The sequence below is a fragment of the Schistocerca serialis genome, chromosome 8, assembly GCF_023864345.2.
Source record: "Schistocerca serialis cubense isolate TAMUIC-IGC-003099 chromosome 8, iqSchSeri2.2, whole genome shotgun sequence".
NCBI classification, from domain to species: Eukaryota; Metazoa; Arthropoda; class Insecta; order Orthoptera; family Acrididae; genus Schistocerca; species Schistocerca serialis.
In genome coordinates, this window is record NC_064645.1 from 340,704,369 (window position 1) to 340,717,458 (window position 13,090).

Consider the following 13,090-nt stretch of genomic DNA (forward strand, 5'->3'; position numbering starts at 1 on the left):
GGAAGGTCTTGTTGGGTTTAGGAGGGCCACATGAAGTAAATGGAGGAGAAGCTGTTGAGGTTCTGGAAGAATTTGGTTAGGATGTCCTCACCCTCGATCTGGATAATGAATATCATTGAATCTTATACATATGAGGGGTTTATGATTTTGGTTGGCTGGGAAGGATTCTTCCAGATGACCCATCAGCAGGTTGGTATAGGATGGTACCATACGAGTGCCTATTGCTGTACCATAAATTTGTTTGTAGGTGGAGACTTCGAACGAGAAGTAATCGTGAGTGATGATATAGTGGGTCGTGGTGACGACAAAGGGGGTTGTAGGTCCGGAGTCAGTCGGGTGATGGCAAAGGTCATGTTCAATAGCAGCATGAACATTGGGGATATTAGTGTGCTAAAGGAACATGAACTGTGGAAAGTTGGTGGAGGAAGTGGTTGGTGTCTTAGACACAGGAGGATAGGTTAAGGGTAATAGGCTGAAGGTGCTGGTCCATGAGAGCAGAGATTCTCTTTGGGGCACAGTAACTGGCCACAATATGGTGTCCTGGATGGTTGGGTTTGTGGATGTAAGGTAGCATGTAGAAGATAGGAGTGAGGGGAGTGGTGGGGGCGAGGCAAATGAGAGAGTGTCAGATAAGAGGTTATGGAATGGGCCAAGGGATGTGAGGGACTGACGATCCTGCTGGATTTGAGACGTGGGGCCACTGGCATGGTTTGTAGGTGGACTTCTCAGTAGGCAGAGTTCCTCCAGCAGGTTATCTCCACAGTTCATAACAGTGGAAAATCTTTGTTGGTAGGTAGGTAGGTAGGTAGGTAGGTTTGTAAGGTCAGGATTAATATTTACATGGTGGATAGCATTTCCTTCTGAGGCTGTAGGGTTGGGTTCCATATTTAGTGATTTTGGGACTCATTGCAAGTCAAGGTTGAGAATTTTTGGAACCTCAAAACATGCCTCATCAATATTCCCAAACATAAAATCTTACCTGCTGACAAAGGCCCCACCACTGTGGCTTTTAACTGCAAGGTTTACTTGGTGGAGGGGCTCTGCCAACTATCAGATACATTCACCTAGAAACTCTGCCACAATGACCCCATGCTTGAAATATAGTAGGATTTTTGATTCCCCCTCAAATCCTTAGATCAGTCCCAGAACATCTCTCCTGAGTCGCTCTCATGCTTCATGATTTGCTTCTTAAAGTCAATAGACCCAACCACCCAGGATGCTCCTTTGTGGCTTGTGATAGGTTACTGTGCAATGTCTGCTCTAATTGATAAACACCTTCAGCCTCTTGCACATAATCTACCCTTCGATATATGACACTATCCATTTCCTCCACCAACTCCCCACAGCACTTGCTGACCTGCTCATCACTGACAGTGCCATATCCTTCTATACTGTCCCCAATGCTCCTGACCTTACTGCTATTGAATACTTCCTATCCCTGTGCCCCACTGACCCCAATCTATGGCCTCCTGCATAGTGGCTATGACCGACTATATCCTCACTCATATAAATACCTTTCCTCCAAAGGCATCAGCTACAAACAATTTGGTGGTGCAGTGATAGGCATCTTCCTATGCCAACCTATTAACAGGCCATCTAGAGGAATCCTTTCCAACCACCCAGAATCGTAAGCTACTCACCAGTTCAGATTCACTAATGACATCTCCATGATCCAGATGGAGGGTGAAGACACTGAATAAACACTCTGCCAGAATCTCAACACTTCTCCACCATCCCCATTTGCTTTACCTGGTCATCCTGAACCCACAAATCACCTTTCTCAATGGTGACCTTCAACTCGAGGATGGCTACATCCACATCAAACCTACCACCAATACCTCCACTTCAATGCTTCCACCTGTTACATACCTAGAAGTTCCTTCCAGAGAGCCACCCAAGATCATTGCATCTGTAGTGATGAGCTGTTCCTCTCCAAATATGCTAAGGGTCTCACTGAGGCCTTCACAGACAGAAATTACCCTCCCAACCGAGTACAGAAACACATATACCATGCCTTGTCTCTTCAATCACCCTCCGTGACACCCACAGCTTGGCAACAAAAGAGCACTCTTCTTGAATGGAGAAACTAAATCAGATTCTCTGACAGGGTTCAGATCTTCTTTGTGCCCAGAAATAGGGATCATCCTCCCCATCACTCCTACAGTGTTATTCTGCCACCCACATAAGCTATGCGATATCCTTGTCCCTCCCTACCCCACCACTGCTCCACAATAGATAAAGATGCAAGATTTACTTTATACACTGTTCCACTGTCACTTCGTGCAATCCTGCCACAAGCATTTCCAACCCCATCAAAGGCAGGGATACCTGTGAAAGCAGCCATGTGATCTGCAGAATAAGCAGCCATTGTGCTGCTTCCTATGTGGGGCCTGACAACTAACAAGCTATCTGTCTGCATGTCTCTTGTTATTCACCTTCCCTGCTGCCGCTCCAGAACTACACATACCATCTATCCCACCAACACTCCTACTAGTCTCGTCCCCTACTCTACTTATCTCGTCTGCCATCCTCATTGCCGAGAACAGCCCCCTGACTTCGCACGTAGAAACCAATCCTGTCCTCTCGACGTATCTTCATACTCCCACTGGCAGCACAGTATCTTCCCCACATCTGCTTTGCAATCCCTATTTTTACCCACTCCATGCTGCCTCCTTACCCCCACAACCTACCCCAGCAGACTGCTGCTCATGTCAGATGCTGTGTGTGTGTGTGTGTGTGTGTGTGTGTGTGTGATGTTGAGCAATGAGCAATTGCTTTGTATGTCCCTGCCTATGACTGGGTACCTCTTCTATGCTGCAGGAAGCAATCTATCCATTTCTTATTGTTGTAAAAATGAAATAAAATTATTTTTACTGTCCTTATTATTGACTATAAAAGGAGATAATATGATTTGTGGCAAATTCCTGTTTGAGGATTTGGCGCCTATGCAATTTGTAAATTAATGACAAAGTACTCTGTGTTGTGTTAGTAGCATAGTTGCAGTATTAGTAAAATCCTCTGTATATGTTTTACAGTGTTAATTTTTTATTTTTTTGCAGTTTGAACCAGCATTTTCATTCATTTCATATATGATATATTACCCTCTAATATTGGTGATATTAGTCCTGAGTTGTTTCGCCGATGCCGCTCCAAGATTCTCTGAATATCCTACGGTTGAGGTGAGTATGAAAAAGATATGGGCGCGCGTGCGCACACACACACACACACACACACACACACACACACACACACGCGCTTCATACACAGCACTAACCAAACCCTACTGGTTTCTTCCACACTAATACGATTCAGTGTCACGTATACAGCTAATGTGGTCAGAGAGACTGACTTACATTAGGTAAATGTTGCATAACATTACGTAAAGCCAAATTTGGAAGGCTGCAGTTCATCGTTGCTACTTGGGTACCAGAGTCATAAATATTACACTGACAGTCAGTATGGAATGTAGCACAGCACAGTGGTCAGTGCCTTAATCGTTTGTGTGAAAGAGTATATGTTTGTGTCTCGCGAAATACAGTGGAATCTTTCTTTTATTTCTAAATGTAATTGAAATACCTTAATTATTATTTTTATTCGGGCATAATCTGCATCACTTCAGGCTGGGGGCTGCCTTCGTAGTCTCGGATGTAATTGAATTTAGCATATGTTAAAATTCAGGAGTAAGTAAAGAATACGTATTTTTTTGTTTTCTCAAAAGAAATTCCTGCCCCAAGATACAGACCTCCAAAGATGACACTGTGAACATCATTTTGAAGATGTGAATTTTGGAAAATTTTTTAAAATCCTGTACCTCTGTAACAGTTCTAGATATATTTTTTTTGTTTTGTTTTTAATTTGAAAGGTAATTACTTTATAATTACAATGGTATCCTCCGTTTGGACATGTCTGTCAGAGTTCTTTTACTGTCACCTTCTGAATTTTTTAATAATGTATAGAAATTTTTTTTCCAGAAGTGCCAATCCAGACAAGTTAGATATTTTCTTCTGTTGATTAGTACCACATAGTACTGTATTCTCTGCAAAGGAGAGCTTCCACTTTTAAGTTGGACAGGCTTTGTTTCAAAAAGAAAATCATTTTTTTTAACTCTCAAGGGTAATGTATGTCTCCACTGAAGTTGTTTCTTACTAATTTCTTTGTTGCAGTGTTTAATTCTATTGTCTTTGTTGCAGTTATTTCTTATCACTTTCTTTGTTGCCGTTCTTACTTTTCACTTTCATTGTTGCAGATATTTCTTAACTTTGGTGTAGTTTCTTGCAGTTTATCATGGTTGTTCACTGCAGGTTTCTGTATTGTAGTTGTTCAGTGATAATTTGTTTACTGAAGAGGCTTCTAAGAAATCTGAGACCATCCAGTGAGTTCTGTGTTTTCGTGAGGAATTTGCCAGTTGACGCAGTTGCAGTATATTTTGTGATTAGGACTGTTCGAAATGTCTTCTGACTGGAGCCATGGGAGAGTGAAGTGTGTTAACTATCTGCATATCCATAAAAGAGTGATAAGACAAACAAACACAAAAAAAACAGACTTTGTTCAGTTTGGGAATAAGTGTTCTCTTTTGAAGACTGTGTTGCAAAGTGAAGATGTTTCCAGTGATGACTATTTGTGTTCTAAAAGTTTTGACAGAATAACAGCATTGGTAGTATCTGAAGAAGGTGAAGCCTCCCATGGTGCAGATCGTGCAGATTCTGCACCAATACAGAAAGGATTAAATACCCTGAATCAGTCAACAACCGGTGCAGAGGTCGGTGTCAGTCCTGTTAAGAAACTGTGGTCATTGAAGTCGAGTCATAATCTCTATGCATCAAGAAAGTGCAGAGAAATTACTAAAGCTGTGGATGAATACACTGCAGCAAAATTGACCACACTCTTCAAAGTAGAAATTCCATCTTAAGAAGAAAATGAACCAAAGAACTCTTGCACCTCTTGCCATGAATTTTTCACAAATATAAATTCAGCTGTTGAATACTGTGCATACTACAGTGAAAATGTGCAAGTTCCAGAGACATATTCAAAGAAAACAATGTTGAACCGCATTCCATCAGTATCAAAGTGCATGGTAGACAAATCAAGAAATGTGAGTCTGTAAGAGGAGTCTTTTTGAAGACCAGACTCCTATTATGGTCATCCTGTAGAAGCAGCACAAGGTCAAATAGTGCAGTCAATTTATCTGGAAAAGAAATGGGACTATTCTCACCAGAGTGCCAACAAAAAGACACTATAACTGTAACAGTCGAAGGCCAAAAAGTTGCGAAAGTGAAGAGGTACAAGATTCGCAGTATTAAGGAAACTTTTACAATTTATAACAGCAACTATACAGCTTCACATATTGGAAGATCAAAATTTTATGCACTATGACCTAAGTGGGTAGTTCCACTCCCACCTAGAGATGTCTATTTATGTGTGTGCTGCACAAATTTTGAACATTGTCTGATTTGATCCATTATAAATGGACAACATCAAAAGAAGTGACTTAACACACACAAAAAACCCGCACTTGAAAAATCGTGTATGGTAGCGGAAGATTTATTTATTTATAAACAAACCTATTTGAACATTGTGGTGGTAACGTTGAAGAACTTACTGAAGCGTGTGACATGTGACACCTTGGTTTATCGTGTGAAGTCATTAGAAGTCTGTGATGTACAGTGAGACACTTGTTTGTTTCAAGAATGTGGTGACTGCCCTGGAATGGGAGGACTGTCTTTACAGACACTTGGCCGAGAAGACGTAGCAGATAACTCTGCAGAAATTACATATGTGACATCAGAGGAAAAATCAACTAGTGAAGGTAACTGTTACCTTTGACAGTTTCATTGATGAACTTGGTAAGTGGTCAGTGAAAGCAGTAACACACCAGCATCTGAAGAAATTGCAACAGCACCACATTGCAGAAGTGAAAGGGTGTGTACAGACTGAAGAACTATGTTCAGTACTTCACTGTGATTTTGCTGAGATCTGGTCTGTAATCCTACCACAAGAAGTACAAGGGTATCATTGGAGTAATGACCCGGTTTCAATTTTTACAGGAGTGACATATTTTCAAAACAAGACCACAAATGTCATAATTATAAGTGATGACACAGGACATGACTCAGCATGTGCTTTGCTAGCAATGGGCAAAATTCTTCAACTGCAAACAGGGAGTGAAGATATTATTATTTCTAATGGTTCTCTTAGACGTTTTAAAAATCATTACCAGCTGTTAGAATTGAGTAAGTCGCTTGTGTCAACTGACTGGGTATACAGTGCTGCTGGTCATGGAAAGGGGCCTTGTGATAGTGTAGGAGGCTTGCTTGAAGGACCATGCTACAAAACATTACCTTTCCAGACCAAATACAGCAGCAATTCAGAATACTGGGGATTTTACGAGAGTTGTGAAATCTTCCACATCCACAGCCCTCATTCACTTGTTCAAAGAGGAAATCGAAGAATTCTGTGAACAGAAAAAAGAACAATGGTCCAAACAAACTACTCCTGTGAAAGGACTTCAGAAGACACATTTTTGGACTTAAATGATGAGCGAACTCCTATTGTGTGCACTTTAAAGAGCAAGAAAGAAGAAATTTCATTCTTTCGGCCAACACCGCAGAAACAGCAGGATAATATTCAGATTAACAACCTGAGAAAGGGATGTTTGTGGCGTGTATGTATGACTGTGACTGTTGGATTGCAGAGATTATAGACACAAGTTAGGAGTTAAATGAAATTGTAGTGAACTTCATGCTTCCACATCGACCAGCTGCTGGATTTAGTTTTCCAGCTGAAGGACAGCAACAACGCCATCAGTGCTCATTTCCTGTTCACAATGTTTTGAAGACTGTAAGTGCTCCAGTTCCTATTGGTACAACAGGAAGGCATCACTTTATATCAAAGGAAGATACTGAAGGAGTGGAACACATTTTTAGTTCATTGACTGGCTAATTCCAGTGCAAAACAGAGTGGTAAGAAGTTGTATTAATTAAATAAAACCTTTAAGTCTTTGGACCTTTCACATACATTTTGGAACCATTCAAAATGCTTGAAAAATGAGTCTCTTACTCATCTTTCAAAACTAAAATTATGTTAAATAAGGCTAGGTTTTGATTTTTATGAGCCTGTTATGTGATGATGTAATAATAAAACATGTTTTATGTATGACAAAAATTTCAGTTGTTTATAAAACCTGTTCAACCTTAAAGTGGAAGCTCTCCTTTTCAGGGAATGTACAAGGGTATTTTTTAAGTAAGGGCCATTTTTATTTTTAAAAAAGATACAAATAGTTTTGTAAAAAAACTTTTATTTTCTGATTCTACACACTTTTACCTATTTTTCTACATAGTTGCTTCGTTTATTTAAGCACTTGTCATACCGTACAACTAAGTTTTTAATTCCCTCTTCAAAGAATTCGGCCGCCTGCTTCAACAGCCAAGAGTTCACAGCCGCTTTCACTTCGTCGTCGTCATTGAAGCGCTGCCTGCCAAGATGGTGTTTCAGGTACCGGAAAAGGTGAAAATGGCTAGCAGCAAGGTCGAGGCTGTATGGTGCATGGTCCAAAACTTCCCAGCCAAAAGAATCAATCAAATCCCGAGTCTTTTGAGAGGTGTGAGGCCTAGCGTTATCGTGCAGGAGCAAAACTCCTTTTGTCAGCATGCTGCGCCTTTTGGTTTGAATTGCTCTGAGGAGTTTCTTTAGAGTTCCACAGAAGGCATCTGAGTTGATTGTCGTTCCTCGGGGCATAAAGTCCACTAGCAAAACACAGAGGTCCCAGAACACAGTTGCCATAATCTTGCGCTTTGACAGCGTCTGTTTGGCTTTGACCTTGACGGGCGAGGTTATGTGTCGCCATTCCATCGATTGTCACTTGCTTTCGGGAGTGATATGGGATACCCATGTTTCATCTCCAGTGACAGTTTGACTCAACATGTCATCCCCTTCTTCCTCGTAACAAATCAAAAAGTCCAATGAAGTGGCAAATCTCTTCCCTTTGTGGTCCTCTGTGAGGAGTCTGGGTACCCACCGAGAACACAGTTTCTTAAAGTTTAGGTTTTCAGACACAATTTTGTACAAAACCGATCTTGAAACTTTTGGAAATTCCAAAGAAAGAGTGGAAATTGTGAATCTTCTGTCCTCGCGAATCTTTGTTTCGACTGCAGCCACCATATCATCAGTGATCACAGAGGGCCGGTCTGAGCGTTCTTCGTCATGGACGTTTTGACGGCCATTATTAAACTCTCTAACCCATTGATGCACTTTACCTTCACTCATTGCATTCAAGCCATAAACTTCTGTTAACTGACGATGAATTTCTGCAGCTGATAGGCTTCTCGCGGTCAAAAAACGTATCACTGACCGTATCTCACATGCGGCGGGCGATTCAATAATCGTAAACATTATAAAGTAGCACAGCGATGTGTACATGTCAGCTACAGAGCTGCAACTTGCATCAGTGTGCACGGGAAGGACGCCGGCAAGTGGCGCGGTGGCTTGTTGCGGCGTCCGCGCGAACTACGGGACTATACGCGCGAATGGCCCTTACTTAAAAACAACCCTCGTAGAACTGTATGGTACTAATAAAATTTTATGGATTGGCATTTTTGGAAAAAATTCTATAAATTATAAAAATTCAGAATGCTATAGTAAAAGAACTTTGACAGATAAGTCCAAACAGAGGATTTCTTTGTAGTCATAAAGCAATTCTCTCTCAAATAAAAAAAAAAAACCAACAAAATATCTAGAACTGTTCCAGAGATACAGCATTTTAAAATTTTTTCCAAAATAGACATCTTCAAAATGGTATGCACAGTGTCATCTTTGGAGGACTGTATCTTGGACCAGAAATGTTTTTGGAGAAAACAAAAATACATGTTCCTTACTTAGTCCTTCATTTTAACATACGCTAAATTCAATAACAACAGAGACTATGAAGGTTAAGATTTTTTTGTAGCCTGCCTGAATTGATATGGACTGTGCCTTCAGTTAATTGATTTAAATGTAATTTTATTAAAAGTTATAATACTTTGTTACTTCATTTTCATTATTGTATTAACTTTTTTTATTTACTTTTATTTTTCCTCATATCATTCTTTCTTCATTTGGACTCTGCCTGCATCATCTATAATCTCCCAACAAAGTGCCAATGAGGACTGCTCATTGGTTGGTAAAGTGGCAGTTCATGTAGTCAGTGTGAGGATAGTTTCAGGTAGCCAGTGAATGACTGCATGAAATTATAATTTGTTTTTTAGTGCTGAAACTGATTTTTTTTTTTCTGTCTTGAATTTGCTCAAAGGGGTTAGCTTTAATCACTGTGAACAAAGCGATCATGAATTTAGTTTGGCCACTGACTGTTACTGCTTTTTCTCATATACATTGCAAATCTTGAGTTTGTGGTTAGATTAAGACAGGGCTACAAAATGCATTACCTGCCACAGTTAGTCATTGGTCACTTAACGTTGGCTGTTGACAGAGCATCTTGCATTTCCATCATACCACGTGGCGTCCGCATCCAGCATTGCTCCGACACATTAACTATGTGTGTGAAGTGACTTGCCACCAAGTTTGTGTTACCTGTAACTGATCGGTAGCTGGCAGCCGATGTGGCAACACAGTAGCAGCAAGTGACAGGCATCAGCTATAAGTAATTTTGATTGGACTTCTCTCTCGTTGTCACACCAAGAATGACACAGACAGTTAGCAGTTAAATTGTTTAGTTTCTCTTCTGTTCTATGGTCCGTATCAAGAATTACAGCTTTTGCAGTATTACATGACAGTAACTGTTTTAAAATGTTAAGCACCACCATCATTATAAAATGCCTTTGCCACTTCTGTTGCTCATTCATTCAAGAGTACATTGCTGAAGCGTTTCCGATCTACACGAAACCTATTCGCAGTTACGAATACAAACAACCATCAGCTGTATAAGGGAATAATGACATGAAAATTTGAGCCAGACCAGGATTCAAACCTGCATTTCTTGCTTTACATGAGCGGCCGCTGTACCTGCTTCGGCTATCTGTGCATGACCCATGGCCACATACAAAATTCTGCATGTTATTGTTCCTGCATCATGACTTGTGCTCGACACATACTACATTATTCCCTTATAGGACAGGACATTTCAGTTGAAAGTCGCTGCCTGTTATTGTCAGATGAATACAAACTTTTGCTACTTTTAAACATACCGTATGTGATGCAGTTAAACTGTTTTCTTCAAGACTTGATGGTTCAGGCAACTCTTCCATTACTTTTTTTTTTTTTTTTTTTTTTTTTTTTCCCTTATCCACTCTAACACATCATTCATTATGAGATCAATTTCCCATTCCTCATTGAATACACAGTTTTCAATAGTCTTTCTTTTCAATATTCTCAAGAACTGTAATAGAAAAATAGCCACAGTAACAACCAGAATCACATGGAGTAATAGCCACAGTGATAAGCAAAACGGCAATCGTAATTATAGTGCAATGTAAAGGAGAGTAAATCTGAATAAAGAGGGGAGGGCAAGGAGACCAAGGAAAGAATGATGCTTGTTCTAAGTTGTATAAACAGTCTGAGATGCTCCAGAACCATTCCCCTGGCCCCCTTTCCCCGATGATAGCTGATAAACAAATGAACCTTATGGTGTGGCAGGGCCTCAATGACACTGTGTGAGTAGAGTTGGAGAGGGAAACACTAGGTAGAGGGGAGTTGCTCATTAGTCATCCATTGCCAGTCCTATCTTACTGTCTCTAATCATCGTAATTTACTGTTACTACATTGGCAAAAATCTTGGTTTGAGTATTTACGTTTCAATATTGGATATAATTTTCCAAGTATGGGAAACACTTCTTCAGTATCAGGTGTTTTTTTAGGTCATTCCTAATGAGCATTCTGTTTCTGCCATATCACTGTTCGCTTCAATTCTCTTCTGTTCCAGTTTTCCCACAGTAAATGTTTCACTCCAGACGTACATTCTCAGAAATTTCTTCCTCAAATTAAGGCCGATATTTGATATTAGTAGGCTTCTCTGGCCATGAATGCCCTTTTTGCCATTGCTAGTCTGCTTTTAATGTCCTCCTTGCTCCATCCATCACTCGTTATTTTACTGCCTAGGAAGCAGAATTCCTTAACTTCATCTACTTCGTGACCATCGATCCTGATATTATGTTTCTTGCTGTTCTCATTTCTACTACTTCTCATTACCTTTGTCTTTCTTTGATTTATTCTCACTCCATACTGTGTACTCATTATACGATTCATTCCATTCAGCAGATCATGCAATTATTCTTCACTTTCATTCAGGATAGCAATGTGATCAACAAATAATATCACTGATATCCTTTCACCTTGAATTTTAATTCCACTTCTGAACCTTCCTTTTATTTCCATCATTGCTTCATTGATATACAGATTGAACAGTAGGAGCGAAAGACTAAACCCTTGCCTGACACCCTTTTTAATATGAGCACTTCGTTCTTGGTTGTCGACTCTTATTATTCCCTCTTGGCTGTTGTACATATTGTGTGAGACCCATCTCTCCCTATAGCTTACCCCTATTTTTCTCAGAATTTCAAACATATAACACCATTTTACATTGTTGAACGCTTTTTCCAGGTTGACAAATCCTATGAACGCGTTGTGATTTTTCTTTAGTCTTGCTTCCATTATTAACCGCAACACCAGAATTGCCTCTCTCATGCCTCTACCATTCTTGAAGCCAAACTGATAGTCATCTAGCACATCCTCATTTTTTCCATTCTTCTGTATATTATTCTTGCCAGTAACTTGTACGCATGAGCTGTTAAGCTGATTGTGTGACAATTCTCGCACTCGACAGTTCTTGCCATCTTCAGAATTGTGTGGATGATGATGTTTTCAAAAGTCAGATGGTATGTCGCCAGATTCATACATTCTACACACCGTGAATAGTCGTTTTGTTGCCACTTCCTCCAATGATTTTAGAAATTCTGATGGAATGTTATCTATCTCTTCTGCCTTATTTGATCCTAAGTCCTCCAAAGCTCTTTGAAATTCTGATTCTAATACCAGGTCCCCTTTCTATTCTAAATAGACTCCTGTTTCTTCTTCTATCCCATCAGACAAATCTTCCTCATCGTAGAGGCTTTCAATGTATTCTTTCCACCTATCTGCTCTCTTGTCTGCATTTAACAGTGGAATTCCCATTGCACTCTTAATGTTATCACCCTTGCTTTTAATGTCACCGAAGGTTGTTTTGACTTCCCTCTATGCTGAGTAAGTCCTACTGACAATCTTTTCTTTTTAGATTTCTTCACATTTTCCATGCAGCCATTTTGTCTTAGCTTCCCTGAACTTCCTATTTATTTCATTCCTCAGCGACTTGTATTTCTGTATTCTTGACTCTCCTGGTACATTTTTGTATTTCCTCCTTTCATCAATCAATTGAAGTATATTTTTTGTTACGCATGGTTTCTTTGCAGTTACCTTCTATTGCCTATGTTTTCCTTCCCAAATTCCGTTATTGCCCTTTTTAGGGATGTCCATTCCTCTTCAACTGTACTGCATTCTGTGCTTATTCAGTAGAGTTGTAATGGATACTACAGTCCTCTGCCAGAGTTGCAGTACCTTATTTCATTTGCTGTACAACTTGTCATTTTTCAAGAATCTCATTTTATTGATGCCCACTCACCGATCCCTTGCAGATTTTGTGCTTTGTAAGAACTGGATCTGCCCTTTAAGGGCTTTGAGTGGAGTCAGCACATTGGCCAGTACGGGCGTCGTTAGTATGTGGATCCCCCTTCATACTGCATTGGAAGTTGCTGCCACCCAGGACCATTTGGTCTCTGTGGTCATGGATGAAATCTCTCTCTCCCTCCTGACAAGCCGCCTATGCCCTATGTCCCAAGTGCCCTCCTTCAGCAACTCCTTCCTCATTTCCTCCTCCTTGGGGATTTTAATGCTTGTCACTGTGGGCGGTGCTTTTTCGTTGTGTCTGGATATCTTCATAGAAAAGGTTCGTGTGGAACAAACCTTGGCTTTCTTAATGATGGTTCATGTAAACATTTTAGTGCCATTTAGGACACATTCTCTGCCATTGATCTTCCAATCGCATCCTCTACCATTCTCTCTTCCTCACACT

The 13,090-nt window shown here is 40.2% G+C and overlaps 1 protein-coding gene across 4 annotated transcripts in view; it reads left to right on the forward strand.

Annotated features, from left to right (window-relative positions):
• LOC126416746 (multidrug resistance-associated protein 1) overlaps positions 1–13,090 on the forward strand; it is a 407,893-nt gene that overhangs the window by 228,067 nt on the left and 166,736 nt on the right. For all 4 annotated transcript variants that reach the window (XM_050084584.1, XM_050084585.1, XM_050084582.1 and 1 more), the window contains exon 7: positions 3,060–3,179. In XM_050084584.1, the coding sequence (XP_049940541.1) occupies positions 3,060–3,179 (120 nt within the window). The remainder of the gene's footprint in view (positions 1–3,059; positions 3,180–13,090) is intronic.